The 7,838-nt window shown below is 43.7% G+C and overlaps 1 protein-coding gene across 2 annotated transcripts in view; it reads right to left on the bottom strand.

Moving 5' to 3' along the window:
• Window positions 1-383: 383 nt before the first annotated feature.
• nrbp2b (nuclear receptor binding protein 2b) overlaps window positions 384-7,838 on the bottom strand; it is a 16,928-nt gene continuing 9,473 nt past the window's right edge. The window contains exons 3-19 of one of the 2 annotated variants that reach the window (XM_019893424.1): window positions 5,355-5,477; window positions 5,099-5,200; window positions 4,920-5,009; window positions 4,678-4,718; window positions 4,471-4,565; window positions 4,362-4,385; window positions 4,191-4,277; window positions 3,172-3,227; window positions 2,994-3,089; window positions 2,723-2,855; window positions 1,965-2,065; window positions 1,820-1,872; window positions 1,618-1,753; window positions 1,214-1,294; window positions 1,040-1,103; window positions 896-951; window positions 384-518 (exon numbers count right to left, since the gene is read on the bottom strand). In XM_019893424.1, the coding sequence (XP_019748983.1) occupies window positions 435-518; window positions 896-951; window positions 1,040-1,103; window positions 1,214-1,294; window positions 1,618-1,753; window positions 1,820-1,872; window positions 1,965-2,065; window positions 2,723-2,855; window positions 2,994-3,089; window positions 3,172-3,227; window positions 4,191-4,277; window positions 4,362-4,385; window positions 4,471-4,565; window positions 4,678-4,718; window positions 4,920-5,009; window positions 5,099-5,200; window positions 5,355-5,477 (1,422 nt within the window). In that variant the 3' untranslated portion in view covers window positions 384-434. The remainder of the gene's footprint in view (window positions 519-895; window positions 952-1,039; window positions 1,104-1,213; window positions 1,295-1,617; window positions 1,754-1,819; window positions 1,873-1,964; window positions 2,066-2,722; window positions 2,856-2,993; window positions 3,090-3,171; window positions 3,228-4,190; window positions 4,278-4,361; window positions 4,386-4,470; window positions 4,566-4,677; window positions 4,719-4,919; window positions 5,010-5,098; window positions 5,201-5,354; window positions 5,478-7,838) is intronic. The other variant, XM_019893426.1, reaches the window with a different exon arrangement.

The following is a 7,838-nucleotide window of genomic DNA, read 5'->3' on the forward strand; positions in this document are numbered from 1 at the left end:
GCAAATGGTAGGGGTACTTAATTTAAAAAAAAAAAAAAAAAAAAAAAAAGGGAATAATGGCCGGTCATGATGGACGCTGAAGTGCAAAAATGGCGACCAGTAAAACATTCGTCGGACAAGATGGCTGGATGTGGGCAATAACGGCATCTGTTATGGAACAAACATGTGTTAAGGCAAACGTGCCCTTAGGGGGGAGTTGATCAGAACACAACCATGACGCCTGGTCCACCTGGTCCCTTTTTTTTCCCCCCCCTCGACCGCTGTGACTTCTTCCTTTAGCTTGCTGTCGTTTTCTTAACATCCCTCAGTGTTGCTTTGACTGCAAACAGGCTCCTGCTCCATCTGTAGGACGCCATAAAAGCCCCCCCCCCACAAAGGCCCCTTGGTCCCGCCGGCCATCCACCCACGGGCTGCCGCGACTTCCCCCCTTTCCCTCACTGCGTGCCGGAAGGCAGCGCTCGTACCCGGTGTCGCTTGATGGCGTCCTCCAGGAACGCGGCCACCTTTTCGATGTCCTCCTTCGAGACAAAAGAAACAAGATCATACTTCAACAATCATTTGTTTTGAAGCATTTTTCTTTTTGTTGCTTGTGTAAAAAAACAAAAAACAAACATATATATATATATATACAGAGAAACTGGCGGTTTTGGAAGCAAGCGATTTTTGAAAACACATAGAGCTGTAGTAGATGAATATGCATGTATTCTTTATCATCTGCAAAGAACGATGCACATTACTGCAGCTTACTGAGTTGTGACCGTATGTACGGTATATCTTTATGTCCGTCCTTTTTTTTTTTAAAATACAATTTTTTTAAGTCATATTCATAATGAAAAAAAAAAAAAAGCAGGATGTTGTGGTCAATGTCCAGTCCTTAAAAATAAACGTAGTGTACCTCATTTATGAAGGCGTAGTGAACTAGTTCGCCGGCAAGGTCTTTGGATGTGTCGGCTGAAAGGTGCACATGACATCATTAAAACACCGCCAGCCAATGAGAAAGCAGATTTCTCCCGAAAGCCACGCAGAGTGGTCAACCTACTCGGAAGGATGTCGCAGCTAAGCTGCCGGTGAAGTTTATCGTCCATCTTGAGAAATAAAGAAAGCTGGAGTAGAGAGAAAAAGAAAGAGTCCATATTTAAAAAAAACAAAATGAATACAAAATAGAATGGACGTAAGATGGGAGCCCGATAAGTAGAGCCTTACAGGAATGTACCTGATGTACCGGTACTACGTGACTCACATGAGTTTTGGTCCCTTCCTCATTCGACTCCAAGTTGCAGTGCATCTGAATGACCTGTTAACGCACACGATGTATTATATGAAACGTACAAGACAATTCAATTTACGATGCCACTAGGCTCAAAGAGGGGGAAAAAACACCCTTATTTTTTGGAACTTGCACATCCTTGGGGGTTTGAGTTGTGCTAGCCAGCCAGTCAAATTGTTTATTCATCGTGGCTTTGAAAAATGTAGCAAGTCGGTGTGTGTGACTGGCAAGTGATGAGAAATTTTTCTTTGGACCTTGGCCAGAATATACTTCATCTTTCCAAAATGTAACCTATGTAAATCCTATTTTTCAAGCTATAAAATGCCACTTGTGATATGTGAGGTGCTAACCTTCCTGCTCTCCATCTCTTGGGGTTCCGGCGTGGGCGTTTTGACTATCTCCACCTGCTCCTGCGACAAGGAGAGGGCGCGAGGGACGGGATGCGGCCGGGACGAGGCAAAGTTCATCAAGGGGTAAATCCCGTTCCTGGTGGACAAGACGCTTAGCATCGCAGCTAAATCCAGCTAGTTGCGTTAACGGCGTTCTACTTACTTGACGTCCTCCAGAAACTTGTCCAGCTCTAAAGGGGACACATGGGAGTACCTGTCGGGACATAAAAAGCCAGCATTGGTTAAGCATGAGATATTTAGGAGTTACCAATTTTTTATTATTATGATTATTATTATTATTATTATTATTGCTGAACTCCCAGCCTGTCTTCATGCTTGATCTCTGCCATGACAGCGTTAGGGTCGAAGGACTTGGTCCTCTCTTCCACGCAGTTCTCGGGCAGCAAGTCTACAGAGTCAAATGTTCGAATATTATGACATAAATATTTTAGTTGAACCCTTTCAGGGACAGCGGTTACAACAGTGGACAGCTTCTCGTGTTATCAGGTTACAGGGTGCATGAAAGGGTTAAAAAAAGGTTGTGAGATACTTTCTTCAAAAATCTACCAAAGAACAAGAATAACATTTTTAATGCTAGTCAAGGTGGTACGTCGGTCTGACTTCCCGAGTGTCTGAAAACCACCAGTGTACCAGATCCATCCATGTGGCACATGCAGCAGACACATCGCCAAACGCAAACACCCGATGCCCCATAATCGACAACTTTGCTGAAAATTTAGAGCGCTTTCCTTTGATCAGATGCTAACAATGTGCGCAAACGCTAGCTCGGCTTGGACTGGAGTTTCGATATGGACTTCAATCATCGCTTGAAAATGGCAGTTCTTAGCTCAGCCGAGCCACTAAGTCATTGGTGGAGAAACTCGGTGCGGGCTCGTGTAAAATCAGCCCAGTGTTATGTCTCAATCTAGCAAAACGGCTAGCTCAAAGCTAATTCCAGAGAAAGGGATAGAACAAAAGATTGAGTTGGTTTGCGAACAATTACAAAAGGGGAAGTTTCCATTTCATTGTCCCGTTTTCTTGACAAGACGCTGTAAGGGAGACTCACACTGATTGTTGATGAGGCAGTGGGCGGCCAGCAATTTGAGCGAGTGCACCTCGAACAGGACGCGGTGGAAGAGGAGGTCGTGGGCGGTCGGACGGAGCTTGGCGTCGGGGCGCAAACACGACTGCGTGAACTCCTGCGGGGGACGGCCATCCGTTTCGATTGCATGACATGACAATTCCCCATTTATATCAGCTGATGAAACTTTTTTTTTTTTTTTTTGGTTTTATAAACGTAACCAAGGAGGTGTAAGTGTAAATAATGTCGCTCATACTCTCATGAGAGGGTCTTCCAGGGATTGGCCGGCGTTGACGATGGCCTCCTTGGAGACGGCAGCGTCTCCGTTGGCCTGGATCTCCAACACTGCCATCTAGAGGTTAACAAATCATCTGTCAACAATGGCCGACATACACTCTCTCGCGCGCGCACACACACACTCATTGGTTTCTCACCTCCAGAGCGCAGATACCGAAGGAGAAAATGTCTATGGCGTAGTCATCTTCGCCGGCTGGCGAGGAAAGACGAGGCAAAGAAAGGGTGAGAAGGGGTTGGGTGGAGACATCCAGGAAACATGAAGGGAAATCAGATGCAGTTCACCCCCCACCGCCCACCCCCCTCAAGTCCGTGCAGTCCACTTGTTTTATTTTCAATTCATTGGTAATATATTTCGATTTACAAGTCAGGTTTCATTCTTGCATTCATGTTTTATGCATTTATTGAATCAATATTTGTACTGATTAGATTTATATATGTACACAATGTAACTATATCGAAAATACAGATGTTATTTCAATATGTGATCGAATATAGATATTTTCACACATCTATACAGTCATAGATTTCTTATTTATTTATTTAGACTGACATATAGTTCATATCTAAGATTTAGAGGACATTCTAATAGTTTAGTCAACTTGCACAGTTTTTCCATTTATTTATGATTATATTCATGTTTAGGATACAGACAATAGGATTTTCTCCTAATACATTATGATTTATGCGTTTAATACACATCCTAAGTTGCATTCTATTATTATATCTTACATTTTTCCCGAATTATAAAATGTATCTTTTCGAATGTATATGCACATGCAATGTGTTCATATCTAATATATTTTATTTCAATATACTTATTTAATACAGTATTTTTTTCACACACACACACACACACACACACACACACACACACACACACACACACATTTATATATAATTTTTATTCTTTATATACAATCAAAGAATTACGATATTATTTATTTGACCACTCTCCAATTATTTAAAATTGAAAAATGTGTACATTTATTGACTTTTTGAATTGATTGAAAGATCATCTTGAGCAAATAAGTCATGCTTTATGTGGGGCGCATTGACCAGCTACTGGTTGCAAAGTACCAGTTGGGAACAGGCCGAAAGAAAGTCGCATTTTAATCAATTTCACTCAAACAAAATTTGCCCGCTGCGTTTGACTTACTTCCATATTCAGGTGCAAAAAAATGAAGATTGCGCTGCTCGTCACGATGTTGCCTCCCCTTTCCCTGGACGTTGGCATCCGGGAACACTGGCAAGGGGAGATAAACAAGATCATGTTGAATATGACCTTAGAGAGGAATACAAACCAACTTAAAGGGACTCTGTTTCTTACCGTTAACAAAGAGCCGATGCCACACTGCGGAAAGAAGATCACAAAAGAGCATGAAATGACCGTACCGGATCTTTCTGTACCAGCAAGGAGAGTCCTGCGGGGATCAGACCTGAGCCGATCTTGATGAGTCCGTTGTGCTGGATGAAGATGGTGTCACACGTCAGGTTGCCGTGGATGATTGGTGGATCGCACGAGTGCAGATAACTGCAGGGGGACGGGAAAAAAAAATTGGAGCCCACTCAAATGCTGCAGCACGGCCATTAAAAAAAAAAAATAATAATAATAATTTAAAAAAAGAAATATAATCATCCAGTACCTGAGGGCGGAGAGGATCTGTGTGCACCACCTTTTCCAGGCCTGAAACATAGAACACGAAAACATAGGTTGGAATTTTTCCACCAATACACAACATTGATAAGTCAGTTTTAGTCCGGCGGACGTTGCGCGGGGGACTAAAAAGCAGGTGCTTCATTCAACACTGGGCTGTCACGTTACATAACCACTAATCCCATTTGAAAATATGAATTGAAGTCAAAACCGGGACCGAGAAATACCAACTTTCACATTCATGGTCTTGTGGTTCTTCTTGGTTTTCTTGAGAAATTGCTTGAGGCTGCCTGACGACATGTATTCCGTGATGAAGATAACCTGCAATATGCAAAATACGCACATGAGCAACTTTAAAAAAAAAAAAAAAAAAGAAATTAACATGCACAGAAAAAGGGGTTAAAACATACCCGAGCCTGACTTTCTTTCATATCAAGCCAGTACTTGTGGAACTTGACAATATTGGGATGCTCCACCTGCATCAGGTTCTCAAACATCTCCTTGATCTTCTCCTATACCACGCCGACAAAAATGTAAAAAAAAAATTAATAATAATAATATTTAAAAATGTTGCAATATTTACAGAAAAATGAGTTTTAGTCCAAAAAATATAAATAAATAAATAAATAAAGTCGTAACATAAAATATGATTCCAAGTCTGCGTACCTCCTGAGCTTTGAAGACCTTCTTGTCGGAGAAAAGCACCTCATTCCACACCACCTCCACCCCTTCCTCCGTGTCCATGGCCAGGGAGGCGCTTTCCACGCCGGGGACATTGCCTTGGCTCACCTGCAACAGGCCAAGAAACAAAAAAAAAAAAAAAAAAAAGAAACAAAATGTTTTTTTTAAAAATCAATAACATGTTGTTGTGATAGCACTCATTCTCATTTCAGGAAATAGACTGCCCCCAAGTGGTTCGGGGCGTTCAACCTGATTGCAGACAAAATGGCGACGTCGCAGGCCATAAAAATGATGAAATGCGGGACCCGTTCAACCCAATCCATTTCACACACGATAAATTCCTTGGCTGAATTTAAAATACAACCGCAGACTGCCAACAACAGTGTGTGCCTTTCAGCTGAACCCCGAAAGAGCAAAGTAGCAGCACATTTGATCTCGTAAGTACTGAACAACAACAATAAAAAAGCAAAAAAAACTAAGCCGAGATGAGAGAGACGCACGCACACGCTGTTAACGTCTGTTAAAAGCTCCATCTAATCCACTCAGGCTTGAGTTATGCGAAAGTGACTTCTACACTGAGTGGTGTGTGTGTGCGTGTGTGTGTGACTACAGTTCCCACAGGAAGTGCGATTTCAATCAACCAATCAGAAGCCGCCTCACACCGGAAACTAATCAATGCAGCCTTTTTGTAGCTGTAGAACCCCACGGAAACAAAAATGACTGCCCACCGCGTTCCCAGGCGGTGTGGCGATACACGTCTCTTTCTCCCACACCCGGCGTGAGCGCTAAATGCTAGCCATTGATAGACGGCGACGAGCACGCCCTTCACGACGTCACCGCAGACCCGCGGACGTAAAACAGCTTTTAGTTTGCAGCTCGACAAGGGGGACCATTGTTTCGGCCCGGGGGGCCCAACCGGCCAACCACGGCCACCGCTAAAATCTACTTTTAAGTCCCTTATTAGTTCCACGAAGGAGGCTACTTTTCCGGGTTACGGAAATGTTACGGAGTTTGATTTCTAAGAAAATCGGCGGCGGGTCGTGGGGATGGTGGGAAGAAGTATTCAATTCAGACGGGGATCAGGATTCGATTTGAATCTTCCCACACGGCAGTTTACAGTTCACACAAAGTGTGTCAGAAAAGTTCCAGGACTTGAGTCGATTAAAGGTCTCAGCTAAAGCTGCTGTTGTTTTTGTTTTTGTCGGCGGTGGCTTGACTCTTCCCTCTCAAATTAAGTACTGTCCCATTGCACGTCAATATCTTTCAACTCTAAGTCTTTCCGAGAGTGATTAATGCTTTCAGCTCAAGACGCGGACTGGCACGCCACGGCGGGAATTCCTTCTCTTGACTGGCTGCCAGGGCCGAATCGGTCGCAGAGCAGCGGCGGAGGGGGTCCGCCGCACGGTCACGCTAGAATTAAGACTTGTAAACATGCACCTGGGTTCCCGCCCTCTGATTGGCCGGTGTAAAGGGAGGCAGTAGAAAGCCTTTCGAGGCACAAACACCGACTTGTGTTTTGACATTTGCTAAGGTCCATGAAGCTGGATGTGGTAGGATGTCGACATACACAAAACGTGTCAAATCGCGTGTACACTTCCCGCACTGCGGTGGTAATAAGATGCTTGCGTTGCAAAGGTTATGGGAAAACCGCCAGTGTAGTGTATGAGGAAGTGTGAGTACCGATACCGGGCACCGATACTTCAAGCAAAAAAGTAAATAAATCTGACATCGAGTAAGCCCTGTGCTATACTGCGGCAGTTTGACATCTCCGTCAGAGAGAAAGGTGTGTTTACAATTTTTTTTTTTTGGGGGGAGGGGGGACATTATGTGAAATGAAATTTTTACATCTCAAAAATACGAGAGGAACATACAAATTTCAAAAAGCGTGTAACCACCCGTAGCTCATTTTTAGCGGCGAGCCTCTTTTCATAGTTTCCGCTGGCTAAAACCCCAAATCGTTTCATGCAAATTAGTTGCAGCACTCAGCCAACCCAAAGAGGCTGCGGAGATTGAAGCGACTTGAAAATCCAGCTTGAGTATGCGCGACCTGGAATGTCAGAGTGTTCTTGAAGCGTCTGTTGATTTCCTTCTCCTTCTTATTATAAAACGCGGATGAGAAGTAAACAGCCAGGGCTGGAAATAAAGTTATAAAGGGAAACTGGGCAAGAGGTAAAAATGACAGTCGGGAAACATTAAGACGGGCGCTTGTGTGTGTGTGTGTGTGTGTGTGTGTGTGGGGGGGGGGGGATAAATTCCTGGTGGCTTAGGTGTTGATTAAATACCAACACGGTGCTTATTGCACAATCTGACTGAGGAAAAGAAGCCAACCGCAGCGGTGAAAATCTGACAGCAGAGTTGAATTTGGAATTATAAAAACTGATATGCGAGCAGAAGTGAGCGCTCATACAAAACCTGAGTAGTATGGAAAACCTGGTTCTCAAGGACATGGGGGACAAGGGGGAGGCTGGG

This window comes from Hippocampus comes, unplaced genomic scaffold (assembly GCF_001891065.2).
Source record: "Hippocampus comes isolate QL1 unplaced genomic scaffold, H_comes_QL1_v1.1 scaffold353, whole genome shotgun sequence".
NCBI classification, from domain to species: Eukaryota; Metazoa; Chordata; class Actinopteri; order Syngnathiformes; family Syngnathidae; genus Hippocampus; species Hippocampus comes.